Genomic DNA, 17,439 nt, shown 5'->3' on the forward strand with positions numbered 1-17,439 from the left:
AGACTGACTGTGAGGTTGCGTTTGTCATGCAGGGAGGGAAATGGCTTTTTAATCAGCATCACGCCAGGCAGTTTTTGACAGCCATCATGTGACACTGTCCTTGTTTTATTGTTTTAATTGCAAACCCAATTCTGAAACTGTTGTTAACACTGCATAAAATGTAAATAAAAACAGAGTGCAATGATTTGCCAACCTCATATTTGACCCAGACTAGAACACAGAAAAATGTTTACTCCCAGTCTAGGAAAAAAGGCAAGGTCGTTTTGAATTTGATGGCAGCAACATGGTTCAAAAAAATTTAAGAACAGGCCATGTTTAAAACTGGGTAACACCCCTCTCTGTAAACATCTGGGAACATCAAAATGAGGACACCGGCTGCTGGACCTTTGGGAGAGGAATGTTGACCCATTGTTATCTGATATAAAATACTTGGTTGCACAACAGTCCTCGATCTTCTTTATCTCATTTTTCATTTACAGCTGGCAGAAAGGCTGAACTGCAGGCAGGGCTCTTCTACAATGACAGACATGCAGCATACATTTTTTTTATTGTCTTGCTAAAATACAAAAGGCCTTCCCTGAAAAAGACTTACTTATTCTTTGTTGCTCTAATACATGTGCATATCTTTCAGCGTGGATGGTGCCTTTATAGATGTGCTGTCTCAACGTTTGCTTTTTTGTTTGTGTTAGATGGGTCACTGCTATTCAATTCAAAATGTTCAATATCCATCTCAGTTCAAACATTTCATGTTTTCTGTGTTCTCTTGCGAATAAAATATGACTTTATGAGATTTTCAAAATCACCAGATTTTTGGAATTTGTTCGTATAAAAGAAGCACGCTATTAAAAAATTTCCAAACTAAAAAGTATTTTAAAACACAATAATCCTGTTTTGCCACAGCTATTTTTTACGAGTTTAGTGGTAGCTGCACATCTCTTTTTGGGCCTTTAAGTTAAGACAAATAAAATCTGTTTGCTCTTTAATTCTAGTTTAAAACCACAAATAAGATTCATGCAGTTTTTACTGGGGTGTGTTTTTTTTATTTTTTTAACAAGGCAAAAAGCAATTAAAATAAATATGTTTAATAGTCGTTATTCTATGATTTATGGTAACATTTCATGGATAACTTACTATGCTTCCTGCTGGTAAGTAAAACAAATGAAACTAGTTGTTAATATTTAATATAAACAACATTTTGCAGCCACCCACACAGCCATGCAGCCAGCAGTTTTTTGTTTTCACTTAGCTGGAATAATTACAGTAGAGATATTCCCAGGACTGTGTAGGCATCTAAAAATGGTCATTAATTGACTTCTACCTCAAATGCATGTCGTTTTTTTCCCATTAGGGAGGAGAAATCCTACATGTTATCATTCCGATTAGTAAAGTTTGGTGATACCCAGGATGGCTTCACCCATTACCCTTCCAAATGCAATGTGCACATAAATTTGCCAAGTATGGCAAGTGCAAATAAAACAGCCCTTAGATTTTCTATAGCATGTTATATAGATTAATACAAGTTAAAAAAGAAGAATATCATTCAGTGACAAATCATATCTGACACCTGTAGTCCTCAGACTGTGGAAATCTGAACTCTTCTTTCTTCATCCTGGCCAGAAAAGCCCCTCCTTCCCTTTGCAAAGTCACCAGTCTAGCATCTTCCAGCATTTCTTTCATTGAAATCCTCTGTTCTTCAATGCATTGCTGCACTTCCTGTTTTATGCAAAATACAAAGCCAAAATATAAGCGTGTGGTGCATACACCAATTTAATAACAATACAGTATAAATATATATATGTTACCTGAGCTGTGTCCATTGGGTTTCTGTTATCCACCCTCTTAATGGCCTTTTGCAACAAACTGTCAGCTCCTCGCAGGTCAGTCATAAATGAAACCAGCCTCTGAAATAAAACATGTTCAATTGTATTGAACTGAGGAGCTTTGTGGAAGAGGCAACGCCGTGTGGAAGCAAAAGGAGACAAACTGAGTTAATTTTTAAAAAATCTGCAGACACCATTATCAGTGTGCTGCTGGTTACTTTAGATGCTTTCAACTATCCGTACAATATTACTGTAGGGTACATGACTAGGGCATCAAGTCTAATATCTCGCATTATAATAATTTTTCTACTTATATAAGAAACTTTAAGCTATCGGGAGCTTACTGATCTAAAACAAATATTGAATATGTTTTACTGTATTTACTAGTCCACATTGTGGTTAAATGCTGTATTACTTTAACATTCAATTTGCTTTAAGTATTAGATATATTAAGAAATATAAATGGTTTAAAAATAACTGTATTTAAAAAAATATCTATAGCTGTCTACAGGCAGTTCAATTCTTTATTTTCTTCTTCTTGGGCTGGCATACTCCTCCTTCCCCTCATTTGCACACTAGTACAGTTAAATATTATGTAATTTATGGTATCGTATGTGCTACACAAAGTAACTGATCTGTGTGTTAAAGCAGAATGGCCTTGAGACTCAGTGTTGAGTTTTATCCGTAACCAGGATAAAATATCAGCCCCTACTTAATGTGAGCAATTAACATTATAATAAATAATCAAATTCATCATTCAGATAAGACTTTGCCCTTTCCCATGTGACCACACCCTTCCTGCACTCAAAGTATAGCACATCGGATATCATGCATGCTCCGGGTGGTTGGCTGGGTGGGAGCCTAATTTTAACTGTGTTGAATTATGGTTGAGCAACTTTAGTCACCAGACACCACTCCATGGGTTTTCAGAGTGAAGTAGTTAGGATTCAATACCACCAGTAGAGCAGTTGTGTAGACTTAGCGTGCATTTTTAGTACCTGATGGAACTGCAGCCACTCGGTGTGACTGTAAGTGAAGGTACCTCCAAAATCAGAGGTTAGTTGGGAAGCTTCCACCGTCTTGTTTAGGGCTTTCATAGTGGTCACCAAATCCATCTAAGAGACAAAGGCAAACACTTTGTGAATAAGAGTTACACTTTTATACTGAATAGGGAAATGAAATGTTTTGATGTCTGACCTGCAGACCAGGCTGTTTTTCAGGACGCTGACAAGTGTCTTTATCCATCAGCATGACGATACTGTGGACAGCATGGAGAGCTTGCTCCTGAAGCGGAAAGAGAACAGGTTAGGGGAAGGCTGCTGAGGGTTATTAAGTGGTACATGTCTAAGTATCCTGCCTTTTTTTTCTCACTTACGGTAAAACCTTAATGACCACAGACCTACAGTGCAATTTGTACTGTACACAAGGCCAGTACACTATACCCCCAGGCCTGTTTTTTCCAGTAAACCAAACACTCCCCATAATCTTTGCATCAACTTTTTTCTGGCATGTGCATGCAGCATTACTGTTTTAACCTGGGCCATCAATAGAGCCTTGTAGAGGTGAAGAGGGGGAGGCTTCTTCCTGGCATTGATGACCAAAGTCATTCCCAGCTCTCGAACATCTTTCCTACGAAAACAAGTCATGTTAGAGCGCATTAGGAACCCAAATGTAATATTTCATCACAGTGTTCATTTAGCAATAAAGAACAGATTTAAGAGCTTTTGGGCTTTAAGTAATCCACATCTCAGATTTACATTAACCTCTTCATCTGACTCCCACTTACCCACATCTGACACTTAGACCTTAAACTTTTTCACAAATTCACAAAAAAAAACCAAAGAAAAAAGAAACTTCTTCTTTGTTTATCCCTATGTGAGCCTACATCAAGCAAGGCTGTTATTTCTGTCAATGCGCTGCATACCAGACTGCTGGCAGCGAGCCTGGCTGCAGACTGTTGTGGTGTGACTCTTTGCTGGGGACAGCACAAGGTCAGCTTTCTGGTAGAACAGCTTTGCATCAAAACCTTTAGTTAGTGTAAACAAATAAGCCCGCTAATTTGCCCTTTACTAGACCAGTAACATGGCTAATGTTTACTGGCCACCGGTCAGTAAACATTAGCCATGTTACTGCCAAATGATCTTAAGGTGCTATATGCAGAGGTCAAATCTGTACAGTTGTAGAACTGTTGCTATACAAACTAATTACCCATAGGAGAACAGTTGGTGTGGATATGAGGTCATGCATAATATTATTCACAGCTTCCTGCTGACCACTGGAAATATTGAAAATGATATGCTGCTGCCCTCTTGTGGTAGAACCTTTTCATAAGATAATAATCACAGGCGCTAAATGAAAAGCCAGCAAGTATTTTCCTCTTCTGGCACACTGAAGACATCAGCTTCCCACATGTTGCAAAGCACAAACTCCATTCTCACAGGTTTGTTAACTGCAGAAATGTTATCTTTTTTTCTCTAGAGATACATCTCAGTCTTTCAGCACTGTACCTTGGTATAGAATGTAAGTAGAGCAGTAATTCACAGATGCTTTGTGCTGACACAAGAGGGGACGTCCACCCCATCCTGTCACCATGGACCTCCACAACTGCCCTGCCAGTCTTGTCCCTGCTGCCTGCGGATGGACATGATGGAGAAGATGCTTTTAATAAATCCATGAAGTGGTAAAAGTTTTCTTTATATGAATTTTCAGTCACAGGAAGTCAGGGCTACATTAAATTTAACCTTTTATGTTTAACACTGAAAACTGAGGCGTCACTCGCTTCTGCTGAGCTTTTTGAGGCACATAATAATTATAACATCTGATCCATCACATCTTACAATGACACAGAAGCCGCTGATGTCATCCTCTGATCAAATAAAAACTGTTTTTACCTGTTAAAATGCTAAGTCGTCATGTTGTGTGCAGTATTTGACTTCTTAGGTACAAAAAAGAAATTTGAAGCATACAGTAACATGTACTGTATGCCAGAAATGGTTATTTTGCAGTGAAAAATCACATTGCAAAATAATATATTCTCATGTCATACACTAACAAGTGCAAAATTACCTGGCAAACACACAATCCCCAGTTCAAGCAGGCCACTGATCCTCCTGAAAGCTGACTCTTGCGAGGGATGCTGAGTGTCAGAAGAGGATATACTTTCTGTCTTTAAGTTGTGGAGTTTGGTACCCGGCCCCTCTGCAGTGGACAAAGCTTCACTTCTGCTCGGCTGAGAATCTGACAAAGCAAAAAATATATTTATATATTTTGAATGTTTTATAAATGTGACAACTCAAAACATGATTTTTGGCAGCAAGCATGAAAAATGATCATATATTTTTAATTATCCATTAGACTGTTTTTTATTGAGGGACTTTATTCTAAGATCGTGCAACGCCTTCCTGTAAACTGTCAGCTTCATTTTCTGTCCAGTAACCTTTGCCCTTTTATAACAACAGCAATTAATAATTTTAACAGCCATATCTTTAACATGTTTAAAGTTACACAGCTGCACAGACATTCACAGACCACTTCTAAATACTGGACATGGTCTTTATAACAAAACACAGCGGCGGTCTGACTACTAAATCTTGCTTTTACTAGTTGGCCTCCTCTTGGAGCCAACAAGGCCTCATCTGTCCTCTCTCTCTTTGCCACTTTAACAGCCCGTGACAAGCATGTCTCCAGTCAAGATCTCAACTTGCCCCTCTGAGGGCTTGCGGGCACATGCCACTGGGTGCAGAGGATAGAGAAACTGCCTTCTTGCACGTTATGCTGTCTCTCTACATTAGAAGAATGCTCTGCTTTTTTCTTTCTACCCAGTGGGTTCAGGCCCTTTCTTTCACTGGGGTGCAGCATGCTATTTCCTTTCACTCCCTTGATAATGGGAATGACATAAATGTGGCTGTACTGCCAGAGAACCCAGACAGCATTGGGAGAATCCCTAGAGGAAGATCATACTCAAACCTGATCTTTAACCTTTGAACCCTCTTTTAAAGAGCCTTCGTGAACTGTGACCTTCACTGGAGCACATTCTTTCAAAGCCCCTTTGAACATGGAGCAACCGATCATTTTAATGGCTGTGTGCACAAAATAATAACAATGTTGTTGAGTCGCATGGATGTTATCCCTCACTTACCTTTTTTTAGACACTTCTCTGTTTCCAGTTTCAGAGTTTCCTCATCAAGTTGAACTTCTTGCCTACAGTGCATTAAGTTCGTGACTGTTGCAGGGCAAATATCACTATGGCTCCTGTTGTTGAGCTTATAGAGAAGTGGCCTCCCTGTAGGAGTTTCTGAGACAGCGGACAAAGACCTCACTTTAACTTTGTGCTTGCCTGATGGTTTCACATCCTTCCCCCTCTGGTGCGACTCCAGGTCACCACCAGGGGTCCCCGAGGACACATCTGATACTGGATGCATAAAAGCACAATGTCCTGATGGGTGAGAAATAAGTTTTGTCTGAACTCTCTGACTTTGGCTCAAACCAGGGGTTGATTTCAAAATTATGGGCGACTCCTTCATGAGGTTTTCCGGCTCACATTTACTAGGAAGGTGGGGCTTTAAGTTTGCTGGTGTTGGCTCATGGCAGTGTTTGCAAGGGAAGGGCTCATTACCAAACACAGGTTCCTTACAGTGGTTACAATAGTTTCCTACTTGGTCTTTTTGAGCACCAATTTTAGCCTTAGATTTTAACTCCCCATCTTCAGTCAGGCCGACCTCCTCCAAGGCAGCCAGGAGGTCTACACTCCCTTTCTCAAAAGGCACTGGATTTGTCAGTGCCGCCAGGTATGAATCTCTGTACCTGCACTTCATGTCTTCATCAGTGAGGTCCTGCTCCAGCTTCCCCTGGCTGCATGGTTTAAAACGCTCCTCTGTATACTGAAGCGTGCGTCCGCAGGGAACGCTATTCCCAAGTGGCACAGGTGGGGGTGGTCTAACAGGTTTGAACAAAACTGAATTGGTTGGATTTGGAAGCCTGTCTCTCTGTTTATCCACAAGCTCTTTCCCTTTGTCGATATCCACCAGGTCTACATAATCACCCTCAATCTCTTGATAGTTATGACTGTCCCAGGTATTAGGAGAAACCCAACCCACCGGCTTGATTAATGGTTTGGAGCAGGATTTCGGGGCCCCTCTTTTATCTTCCATTTTGACAAGTTTGGAAGAACAGGCTGCGGGTCTTAAAGATGCTGACATCCTGTCATTTGCTGGAAGAATCGTGGCTTCAACTGGTAGGGTGGAGGAGTTGAAGTGGATGGGAACTGAAATCTGCTTTGGCTCAGGGCGAGATTTCTGACAGGTGGGCATGATCTTAGGCTTGTCTAAAAACTCTGGAATTGCAATTTTGGCCCACGGCAACTTAATTACACCTTGGTCTGTGCAAAGCAAACACCGTGACAAAGGAGTTCCATCACGTCCTTCGTTGATGTCCCGCAGCCAGTCTTTGGTGAAGATGCAGGGATAAGACGTTTCAGGGATGGGGGTCTCCTCCACTTCTCGACATCCTTCCTCAAGAAGACATTTGAGGACGATGCGTGCCGCTTGTTCCCCAAAAGGCTCCACTTGAAGATAGAAGTCTCCAGGACGCAACAGCAAGGGGTTAACGGGCGCTAACTGGATGACCGTTTTGTCATGGAGACAGAGAGGCCAGCCCTCACAGCGGAAAACCACATCAGAGTATCCAGCCTAGGAAAAAAATCAAATAAGGTTTCTTACAATGCAGTTTTGTTTCTAAATTACTGTCTACTTAATTCACTGCATTGCTGTATTGATTGTTTGGTTCTGTGTTTCCTGCTTATAAGTTTGGACATCTACAGTAAATCTTTTGATCATACTGTAAAACTGAATTTACCACTGGTGTAATTTGAGGCATTTAGATTCATGTGGGCATCTGATGCTCTGACTGAGCCTAAGTTTTCTATACAAAACAAAACAATGTCTACAGTATGCTGTAGCTTATAAATCACAATTTTTATTAATCACTTCTATACAGTGAAAAATACGTTTGCAGCAGCACAAGTTTGCAGGGTAGCCTTTATCACTTGGACAGTTGACACTATTTGAACCCCTCAACCTTTTAACATATGGAAGACTTCACAAAGACACAAAGATATGATTTCTACTCACACATGCTGCCTGTTGGACACTTTCCAGCACATGTTTGGAAGGAATCAGGAAGTCAAGTAAACACTGCAGAGCATCACCGTGATAACGTTCCTCAATAGTGCGAAACAGCTGGCAGAGGACGATGGGCGCTGTGGCCTCAAACGGTGGGAAGAGGGCCGACAGCACACTCTGGATGGACGAGTCCAGAGATTCTGGGTTCTGTAGGAGAAAAAGAGATGAAGGGCAGTCAGATGAAGTTTGGACGTCTACAGAAATGCAGATGTCGCTCAGTCTGTCACTGTGGATTTGATTTTTTATCAAATTTTCTGGTATTTTCAGCCTTTTCACAAACGCTGCTATTTTCAGTTCCACATGTGGAAAACGAGTACACCGTGACCATGAATTACAAACTATGTCTGTTTAGACACAACTTTCTTCAAATAAGGTATTTGAAAGAAAAAAGCCTCAAAAGCCAAAACAGGTCGACAACAATTGCTGTGCAAATGCCAAATTACGAGACAGATGATTTTCCAGACCTGCTCACCTTCACTGTGCTGGGTTTGAAATCAGTTTAAAAAGTTTTTGCTGTCATAAAGAAACAGATATATTATTTTTTTTTATGAGTTCACTGTTGGGTCAGTGAATTCTTATTCAGTCTACTTGGATGATTAAAGGCAAGATCAGCACAGAAGAAAGCATGAACAAGCCTGTTCAAAAGGATTTCAATTTTATTATGGAGATAATTAAGTCTGTCCTGTATGAGTATGTGCAACTTGTTTCATGTCTAGCCAGGATACACTTCATTTGAACTGGTATATTAGCAGCAGACCTGGGTCGGCATCTGATGTAATTGAAAATGACAAAGAAGCATATGGTTTCATAAAGATGCCACTGCATATGACACCATCTTATGTCAGAAGGTAAAGTAGCAGCCTGTGGGCAGACGTCTGCTTTTAGTAATCTTGCGAATGCTTGCATGGGCATTCTACTAGGACCAGCTGTGCCACAAGTGAAGTCCATCTAAGCACATGGAAACTATTCAGATGAAAAGATAATGTCTTCAAAGCAGTTTTGGTGCACCAACCAGACTATAAGCCCAGTTTTGAGGTGGTGATGACTAGAGACGTGAAGCCTGTCAACATGGCTTAGTACAGGGGTCGGCAACCTGCGGCTCTTTAGTCCTTGTAGTGCGGCTCCGCGTGGTTTGGGAAAATAAATTAGAAGTAATTAGCTGAAGTGTATTTTATTTTTGTTAGTTCTTTTTTAACTTGTAGTTCTAAATTGGAAGATTATTGTGATATTGAAATATAAAAATACAATTATATTCTTTTATTTTGTCATCGCTCAAAATAAGCGTCACACTCGCAGAAGCCGGTGTACCCGCCAAGACTTTCAACCCGAGGTAGGCCAATTATGGACCTTCGGATTCATGTTATGTCAGCAGCTGTTCTCCACCGTGAACTGTGTTAAAAACAAACACCGCTCACGCTTCACAGACGACAGCTTACAGTCCTGCGTGAAGATGAAAGTGACTTCGTACAGCCCCGATTTGCAGACGCTGTGCGCAGAGGTTCAGGAGCAGAAGTCCCATTGTAAAGATATCACGGCAGACCCGACGATGTTTCCATGAACACGCTTTTCAGCATCTTTTTATTGACCACTTTTCACACACGGTTGCTGTACGTATACAGTCGGTGTTAAAGCTCACAGCCTGACACATACCAACACAACAGCATAGACGGCACAGAAGTAAAGGCGGCGAGGCGTGATTGCAGGTGCCACTGCAGAACACGCCCCGCCACACACATTAACCAGGTAAAATACATAGGCAATATAAGGGTGGCGGCTCACAACAGTTTTTGTTTGCTACATGGATCATTTTAGTTCAGCGTCTTTCCTTTTGTTATATTTCTTTAAGAGTTCAAAATGTGTTAATTACATAAATAAAATGTAATTTTCTCTGTAGCACTTCATGGATTTCATAAGCAACACACCTTAGTTGTTCACACAAAGCATAAAGGTAAAAAACAATATATACAGTGTTATCTTCATTTTAGATGTCAAAAAGTATTTGCGGCTCCCAGTGTTTCCGTTTGCCTGGAAACCGGGTCCAAATGGCTCTTTGGATGTGAAAGGTTGCTGACCCCTGGCTTAGTACAACAGTGTTTGGTACTGCAGATATTCTACTGTTGGTTTGATGTATAAGTACACCAGCTGCATGAAAATGAATCCAGAGTTTTGTGCACAGATGTAACATTTACATGTAGCACAATATATAAATAAAGTAAAATAAGTTTGTAAAAGAAAAGACTATTATTGTATATTAAATATTAATATATTATGCTATTATTATATTATTATATACAGAGCAGCTGTATCACCTGGTCATTAACCAGAGTGCTGGACAAAAGTGAAGTTCCTCTAGCATGTGATAAAAGGTGCAGCAATGTGAACCTCTAGGAGATGAAAGAAGAAAAGTCACGTGATTGCCAAATTCTTGGGAATCATCGAGGGAACACTTTGGATACACTGACATATGCATCTGACTGAAAAATGAGAACTTCAAAAGTGAAAACCACTTGGGGAGGCTGACCGGCATTGATTTCCACATTGCTAACTTGGCTGGAAAACCCATGAAATACAATGTAATATTTTTATAGTGTCTCAAGATTATTAAATATAGTGCTCTTCACAGTCTTATCTCATGCCAGATAGAGGTGAAATGTACAATTATTCTTCTATCCTATCCTAGAACCAAATCAATGTTTGGTAATGAAAAGGAAAGCCATAATATTCATACCGAGTTGATATTTGAATATAAGGACTTCTTTTGAATCTGCATAGATATCAGTCGCTAATCACAGCAGGTATGTTATTCACACAATCACTTGTCAGTAGCCTGCTGTGTTAATCTCCAAGCCTACAAAGGACTCTGTTTTTTAGCCCCTTCCTCATTTAGGTTGATGGCCTGACCAAGACCAGAGCGGCTCAGTGTAAACACAAGTGCAGGAGCTTCAAAGACCTCACACTGGTTTACACTGGGACCATTTGGCAGATGCAGATACTTGCGAGCAACTTGGACATAAAACATGCAAATGTCATAAAATTCCAGCTGTTTATAATCCATTTGGTATTTCAGTAAATCTTTCAACTCTGTTTAGTCTTTGCATTCACAAAACAGGATTGCACATACATAGTGAATACAAAGTGACTGAAATGTCTGTGAAATGAGCTAATGTTGATCTACTGGACTCATGACAAGATTTCTGGATGTAAATCAATACCAATATTTGACCATTCACAGTGCTCTGAGTCTATGGAGCCTTTGCATTCCCTAAGTAGAAAAGAATGCTTTTCTGATTGTGCACATCTGTCACAACAGATCACGAAATGGAGAGCAGAATACCTCTTAGGAAGGCTCTTAAATGGTAATGCATCACAGCTGTTTTAGACTGACTGCAGCCACTACTGTATTTCTGTTAGTTAACAGTAAACCTGTGGTCCTGTCTAATAAAGCACGGCTCCCTGAACTTACTTTGCAGAGTTGAGGACTTCAGGTTCTCAGGGAGGGCTTTATTTGAATTGGTGCAGTTTTGCACGTGTGCTCTTTCTTATGTAGATGATAGATTTCAGGTTATATTCCACAAATTTAATAGAGTTCATCCACTGTTGTGTAATGCGACTTTAAATCATTTCCTTACTGCAACTGAATCCTTCCAAGTCCCTTCTGTTGAATTGAGAAATAAACCTCTGTTTTTGTTAACACCAGCTAAAAAAGAAAACTTCCCTGACTGGAAGTCATCTCTATGGGTGGTTTGGCTAGCAATATTTGCATGAGAGAGACAATTTTAAGATTTACTAAGCATAGCTCAGCTGGAACCAGTTCAGACTGGCTAGCGAGTCAACTCACTTCTAGTGCTGTGTTGCTCGTACTGGTATGTGTGCCTACCAGTGCCAGAAAATGTTCTAAACAGGTCTGAACTGTGAAAGACTCATCATTAATATCTGTCAAACAAAGCAAAATGTGTCTGTGTGTGGTATTGGAAAACATTATTATTACAATAATGAAGTCATAATCGTAAGTTGCAGTCACAGCAGCATATGCTAGTATAATCTTTTTCAATATAATGATAGTTAAACAACCATCGATCCATGCATCCAAAGGTGTGGTGGGTCAAACCTCAATAGAGGGACAGCCATGCATTTTCTATGTTGCACCAACTCACTAAATTGCATTATTGAACATGCTTGTGTATCTGTTGCTTTAGTTTACATAGAAGCCAGTTTTCAGCTACACTGCTTTTAATCAACATCCTCATGTTTCGAGTTTATTTTCTACTGTCTCTTTCCTGTTTAGTACGCTCTTTGTGTCACCTTCCTGGCATCACAATAGACTCATATCTGTTCCTTCAGTCTGTTTTAAATATCCAGGCAGAGTCTCTTTCATGCATCATTATGGCATTTTTCTTTCTCTCCACCATCTATCAGTGTACAGTAACCAGCTCATATGACCATAAAGCGTCTTTGCTTTTCCACCAAGATATATTTTATTTCCAGAATCAGCCAGTGAAGGGTATTCAGTCAAGCTTAAATCCTGAACTTTCATTTTGAGATTGTTGTTTTTGGTCCGTGGCCAGCTGAAAACATTCCAACACTGTCTCTCCTGCATTTTCTAGACAAGGGGATTTCCTATCTTGTGATAATTGTCCATTGCAGCCTGCGATTTAACTCTAGAAAGAGCTTCAGTCTACAACAAAGGTCATTGTTTGACCTGAGCTGACCTAACCACATGGACAAGAGGCATTTGTTATAAAGGTTAGCTCTTTCTTTGTCTTGTCTACTGCCCCTTAGGAGTTTTTTTTTTTTCAGTGTTTTGTATAGAGAATAGCAAGCATTATGGCAGGTTTCACCATATTGCCTCAGGCTGGGGCTTACAAAAGTCTTGGTCGAGAACTGAGCTACTGCATAAACAACCTGTCAAGGTGAGTACTGCATTGTCATCAGCTATATGGGTCAAAAGATGTAATTGTGATGGAGATTAACCTTTACTAAACTGGCGCAGCTTTTGATGCGACATGTTGAAAGAGTTTGGTTTATGTTTTCGTTTCTGACTGTTCATCACATTTTCTTGAACTCCTCATAAGAGATCGGCCGTCACTGCACCTCCAGGGTAAACCCAAAACATAACCAAAAGTGACAGTTAAGACTGTCCAGTATTTCCTGACAACTGCCTGAATTCTGCACGTTTAGTCTTGTACCTGAGAGATGACACACCACCAACTCAGCCATGAGAGAAGACAAAAACAGCGTGGACACAGTAGGCTGAGCGCCTGTGACATGTCAACTGAAGAAATGTTGTCATGGAAAGAAAAAACACAGCACATAGTAGAGCTAAAGTGAGTCAGCTTCATATGCAGGTGTCATCTTCCTTTCTCTTTATTTCACAGTTCAAAAACAATTGCGTTTTGCAGCGTACGCTTTACTCTGACTACTTTCACACGGAACCCAAAATAAAAACGATCTTTTGACTTCGAGCCATCATCATCAAAATGAGTGTTAGTCATGTCTTAATGAAAACCATGTTCCCAGTGTCTCTGAGCTACTCCCCCTCCTTTTCTACTATTTCCTTCTGTCTGTTTGGTGATGAGACAGAACTGCCTCTGTGTGTGCTCTAAGCCTTTATAACTCAGCAGAGGGCTCCCACGGATAAGCCATCTTAAAGCCTTTTAAGATGAAAAATCCCACATGAGACAAAATTACTACATCGCTTTGTTTCTTCCGCTAAGAGTAATGTAGAGTCCCATAAATACATTTGTTCATTTTGTAGTTCAATAAAGAGTGTATCAGATTTCCAGTCCTTACTCATGGTGCTGTAGTATTGAACACTGGCAAGTTTCCACAGAACGTGGGAGAGCTTTCACAGATAATCCATTAATTGAACCTTAATCTGCAAATAATATAAGACTGAACAAGTCCAACAGCTTATAACTTGAAGTGTCAAAACAGCACTGCTGCAGGCCGTCATGCTGAAAATATTTGCTTATATCGTAGGACAATGAACCAAGTGTGTTTGAATCCTACGTAAATCTATGCCGTCATCTCTGCTGAAATCATAAATCCGTGTTTCAAAATCCTTATCTGATCTAAGGATAAACCTAGATGCTTTAAAGTGCGCCATATGACATAGTTTCTCTTTTTCTTTCATGCCACCACAAGATCAGACAGCACAGACTTCCCATGACCAGTAAAGACATACAGCAGTGACGGCCCTGTGTAAAAACAAGCGAACCAAAAAATACATCTATGATTGAAAGGTTCACACAGGGACTTTTTTTCTGGCACAATGTCACCATAGCTGATTCATTCATGAACCGCTCCCATTTAACATGACTAAGCAAAACCTTCTGGATCTGAGCCTTCTTCCTGAAGCCGATCCTGGCTTCAAAATATCGAACATAAAATTCAATTTATCTAGTATTTAGACAGTGCAACACAACATACTGGCCCCCAGTGTGGAAAAGGTACTTGTACTGTTAGAAGAAGTGTTGTAAAATGTATTAAGCCATGTGACAATTTGGATTTCTATGTCTGTGAGCTTGCGTATTAGGAGTGCAGTGCAGTAACATCTGCTGCTCTTCATTCTTGCAAGGTAGTATGAGGGTCTTCTGCGAGTTCAAAGAAATGTAAGTCAAACAGAGGAAGTGCAATCTGTATTTTTTTTCTGTACCGTTAACAAACTGCATTTAAAATTAATTCATGCAACTGGAAAGCCACAGATTGGGGAGGAAATGGCAATGTTGCAAAAACAAACTTTTCTAGAGACAATGCCTGATGAAAGCTGGCCTGCAAACAGCCGAGGCACTGACATTTTTCCTTGAACACTTGGCTGGGGCTCTGTTTTGGAAATACAAGTGCAAAGCCTCTGTTGCATCTGACCCACTTTTGTGATACAGAGATGATAGACACACTGAAAATTCAGTCCACAGCTTCACGGCAACTCTCAGAGCCTTGACGTGAAGCAAAATGAAATCTGTTTGGATCATACAGTTCCAAATGGCAGATGTCTGTGATTATCCATAATTTCTTCATAAATCAAATGAGTTCATTTTCCCAGTCAGCCTCAGCAGAGACTTGGCAAAAATTAAAATCAAGTTGAGCAGTGTGCAGTATTAGCTAATTTAAAGGGGGGAGTGAGTATTTGATCGTTTTAACGCCCCCAAAATGAAAAAAAAAACCCATAAGAACTCAGATAAATCAATTGTCTCTACCAGCACAGCACAACAGCAACGGCAGACAACTAAAGCAACTATATTAATAAAATATTTAGTGAAAAGAGGCATAATTTTTTTCTCTTGTGAAAGCTAAACCTGTCATTGTTTGCTTATTCTTGTTAGCTACTCTTCTGCAACTGTTACTGTTTTGTAGAAAGTCTGCTCGCCTGCTGCCTCTAAATATGTTTTTATAAGACGAGAGCAAGTCCAAAGCCCAAGTGGAACTCTCATCTGCACTTTCATAATTTGCATATATTTTAAATATAATTTTATCACTTCAACTGACAATTGAAAATATTGTCTGTCCCGCAGTAGGTAACTGTGTTTACTGTACACTAAAGGAACACATAACACATGATTCTGTGAGGCCTCAAGAGGAAAGTTCTTGACCTTGATAGTTAATAAGTGACTCTTGGTTGTGCTTTTCATGAGTAACTAAATGCAAATACATTGCACACCAGCATGCCACGAGTTGGGCTTTTGTAATATTGTAGAGAGTTTAAACACAGTAGGTCTTGCACAGTGCAGCAGTTTAATAAGTGAGACTCTGCAGGCTCATGGCATCAGTCAGGCATTAAGTAAAACAAACAGTTACGTCTTTGAAAGCTGGTCAAACTAGCGCTGCAGTGAAGTGGGAGCAAAGTACAGTGATGGCCGCCATTCGCAGTCAAGTTTGTACTTCTTTAAACATCCTTCCTTCCTGCTGTAAAGCTATCACTTAAGCTTGGACAGATGTTATGGGTCAGACAGATTCCCATGTAAGAAATAACAGTATATTCCATAAATATAAAGGATAAATGTGAGACTGACTAAATATATTCCAGTTTACCAAAAATAAAAGCCATGCTCCAAGCAAGCATTTAGGGATTTTTCTTTCCTTTTTTAAAAACAAATTTAATAGCAGCAGCAATATGTAAATAAAAGTTTAAAGAAACCACATCCTCCCACAAATCCACCATCAGTGTTCCCCATCTTGTGGCTTACTCATCGTAATTAATTACATTCTGCTGTGACTGGGATTAGATTAGTCCCCTCCTATCTTTAAAAGCTCTACGGTTTGAACTTTTTAAAGAGCCGACCGCTGAACTGGAGAATTCCATTTTGTGCGCATGCAAAGCAGTAAAATAATTTATACATCGAAACACTCTCCACTCACTCAAGTATGTGTGCCGTCCGCATCAATTAAGTCCGAATCAAAGGACTTAAGGATGCGAGACAAACGACAATGCGCCTCTCTCTGTCACTCTCTCTTTGTTGGTGTGCACACACTTAAAAAGCTTGAGATGCTGCTGGCTGTTGATGTGAAACGGTCCCACCAACTGTGCTCGGGATTACAAAAAGCTTTGGAGAGAGCACTCACATTGGGTTTTGTACTCCCTTTGTGTGTTACAAAGATAAAGTTTCATAAAAGACGAGAGCAAAAAGTGTGCATCATTACCGTGCTCAGAACTCTCCAACTAGAAAACAAAAGTTGAAAGAAGGTAAAATGATGCCCTGCGTGTAAACCAATGTATCAGGCTTCCAGTAGCCCACACACACACACATGTACACATAGCTGGCAAAGTCACAGAAAGAAATTCACTTGTTCACTTGTCCAGACCAGAAATCAGACTCTGAGTTACTGGGTCAGTGGAGCAGTTTAAATCTTAAACCAGAAAGTAACAATGGACAATGAGGATACCCGGGAGGGAAACTTGGTGTTACTTTACCATGTTTGCAGGAGCTTCTCCTCTACAAAGCAGAAGGTTTTGTCATTTTTTGGCCCCGGTAATCCTCTCCAGACAGCCTCCTTTGGCTTTGTGCAGAAGAACTTGCCATGTTTAGTTCATCAGCAGTTTCAAAAGTAAGTAAAGTCAGTTCCATTCTTGGCAGACCTTCCCCAAGTCTGAGTGTGTGGCACAGAGAGAGACGCAAATTGTCGAGCTGCCCGTTGATTCTTTTTCTCTTCTTTTAAGTTTGTTTCGCTTCTACGGCCACTCTGAGTGTTTGGGAGTGAGACAGAGAAAGAGAGAGAGATCGAAGTAGAGGGTGTCTGTGAGGGGGTGGAGAAAAGCATTCCCTTTCAGAGGAAAACCCCCTCGAGGCTATTCAGAGTTTCTTTGCTCTTTCTCAAACGCTTTTTTCTCTTTTTTCACACAACCAAGCACACCCACAGACACAATGTGTCACAAACGGAGACACAAAGCGTTCAGGAAAACATTTACTGAATGTACAGTATCTGCTAATGAATTTTAAAGTTCG

General features: G+C 40.3%; 1 protein-coding gene across 3 annotated transcripts in view; it reads right to left on the bottom strand.

Moving 5' to 3' along the window:
- The window catches only part of quob (quattro b), a 28,805-nt gene extending 11,596 nt beyond the window's left edge, over nt 1-17,209 (bottom strand). For all 3 annotated transcript variants that reach the window (XR_013909052.1, XM_080301372.1, XM_026168444.2), the window contains exons 1-10: nt 16,908-17,209; nt 7,949-8,146; nt 5,959-7,507; nt 4,887-5,057; nt 4,328-4,451; nt 3,356-3,449; nt 3,018-3,104; nt 2,819-2,935; nt 1,803-1,901; nt 1,565-1,713 (exon numbers count right to left, since the gene is read on the bottom strand). Coding sequence is in view for 2 of the 3 variants with exons in the window: in XM_080301372.1 (XP_080157498.1) it covers nt 1,565-1,713; nt 1,803-1,901; nt 2,819-2,935; nt 3,018-3,104; nt 3,356-3,449; nt 4,328-4,451; nt 4,887-5,057; nt 5,959-7,507; nt 7,949-8,146; nt 16,908-16,910 (2,591 nt within the window). In the remaining variant the exon portion in view is untranslated. The remainder of the gene's footprint in view (nt 1-1,564; nt 1,714-1,802; nt 1,902-2,818; nt 2,936-3,017; nt 3,105-3,355; nt 3,450-4,327; nt 4,452-4,886; nt 5,058-5,958; nt 7,508-7,948; nt 8,147-16,907) is intronic.
- Nucleotides 17,210-17,439: the final 230 nt, after the last annotated feature.

The sequence above is a fragment of the Astatotilapia calliptera genome, chromosome 5, assembly GCF_964374335.1.
Source record: "Astatotilapia calliptera chromosome 5, fAstCal68.1, whole genome shotgun sequence".
Taxonomy (NCBI): Eukaryota; Metazoa; Chordata; class Actinopteri; order Cichliformes; family Cichlidae; genus Astatotilapia; species Astatotilapia calliptera.